This window comes from Lepidothrix coronata, unplaced genomic scaffold (assembly GCF_001604755.1).
Source record: "Lepidothrix coronata isolate B3197 unplaced genomic scaffold, Lepidothrix_coronata-1.0 Scaffold409, whole genome shotgun sequence".
Classification (NCBI taxonomy): domain Eukaryota; kingdom Metazoa; phylum Chordata; class Aves; order Passeriformes; family Pipridae; genus Lepidothrix; species Lepidothrix coronata.
This window is the reverse complement of record NW_016690589.1, coordinates 7,335-8,795: the sequence shown is the minus strand read 5'-3', so window position 1 is coordinate 8,795 and position 1,461 is coordinate 7,335. Positions and strand designations below refer to the sequence as shown.

At 42.3% G+C, this 1,461-nt stretch overlaps 1 protein-coding gene across 1 annotated transcript in view; it reads left to right on the top strand.

Moving 5' to 3' along the window:
• The window catches only part of LOC108509813 (dysferlin-like), a 35,910-nt gene extending 34,980 nt beyond the window's left edge, over nt 1-930 (top strand). Inside the window, exon 11 of the mRNA XM_017839399.1 lies at nt 608-930. Within this exon, the coding sequence (XP_017694888.1) occupies nt 608-646 (39 nt within the window). The 3' untranslated portion in view covers nt 647-930. The remainder of the gene's footprint in view (nt 1-607) is intronic.
• Nucleotides 931-1,461: the final 531 nt, after the last annotated feature.

Genomic DNA, 1,461 nt, shown 5'->3' with positions numbered 1-1,461 from the left:
TGAGGTCACCAGTTTTGGGGGAATGTGGGAAGAAGGAGCTGAGGGCACCAGTTTTGGGGGAATGTGGGAAGAAGGAGCTGTGGGGAGGCAAGGTCGGGGTTTGGGTGGTGAATCCAACCCGGGGGTTTGTGGGAAGCACTGGAGGGGAAGGAGCAGCGGGATCCGGAGGAGAGGAGGAGGCACAAATGGCTGGAAGTGCCTCCCGCTGGAAGAGCCTCTGGGCTGGTGCTGCTGGGGAGGAGCCAAATCCCTTCCCAGGCTTGGAAAAGCTGGAAATTCTCCTTCGGAACTGCCGGGAGGAGAAGCCAAAACCCAGGAGAGACTCCTGGTGCTGGGCCTTGTTGGATCGTGGGATGGTTGGGCTTGGAAGGGACCTCAGAGGCCCTTTCCCGACCGGGAGCTTCTCCTGGAACCAGGAAAACCATGTTGTGTCATGCTGCTGGAACAGGAAAACCACTTCCACGGGTTTTTCCCCCTCCTGGTTAATGGGACCGGGATTTTTTCCTGCCTGTCCCGGCAGGTTGGGGTTGGGAGCTGGGCCATCCCTCTGCCCCGGTGAATCCGTGTCCCATTCCCATTCCGTGACCGCTCCCTGTTTCTCTTGCAGAACTACGCTGCCATGAAACTGGTGAAACCCTTCAACTGAGCGGGGCCGGCGCGGGAGCTCCGGGATTCGGGATTGGGGATTCGGGACTTGGGATTCGGGATTGGGGATTCGGGAACGGGGATTCGGGAAGGACCTGCGGCTCCGGATCCCGGCGGGGGGAGAAGGAACCACTTCCCCCAGGCCCTGGATGGCTCCCAGGATGGACACACCAATTCCTGGCTGGAGAATCCGCCTGGGAATGTCACGTCCCCAACCCTGCCCGGGGAGCTCTCGCTGTGCGTCCTGCTCAGTGCGTTTGCTTGGATTTTGGGTTGCTTTATTTTGGTTTATTTTATTTTTATTTTATTTCATTTTATTTTAATTTCATTGTGTTTTACTTTATTTTATTTTATTTTACTTTATTTTATTTTATTTTTTTTTATTTAATTTCATTTTTATTTTCTTTTATTTCGTTTTTATTTTATTTTAATTTAATTTTAATTTTATTTTATTTCATTTTGTTTCATTTTATTTCATTTTATTTTACTTTATTTTACTTTACTTTATTTCATTTTATTTTACTTTATTTTATTTTATTTTATTTTAATTATTTTTATTTTATTTTATTTTATTTCATCGTGTTTTATATTATTTTACTTTATTTTATTTTACTTTATTTTATTTTAATTATTTTTATTTTTAGTTTATTTTATTTCGTTGGGTTTTACTTTATTTTACTTTATTTTATTTTATTTCATTTTATTTTACTTTATTTTACTTTATTTGGTTTTACTTGCTTTTGGTTCTGGTTTGTTTTGGTTTACTTTGGTTTTGCTTTATTTTTATTTTCTCCATTTTATTTTATTTTATTTCAT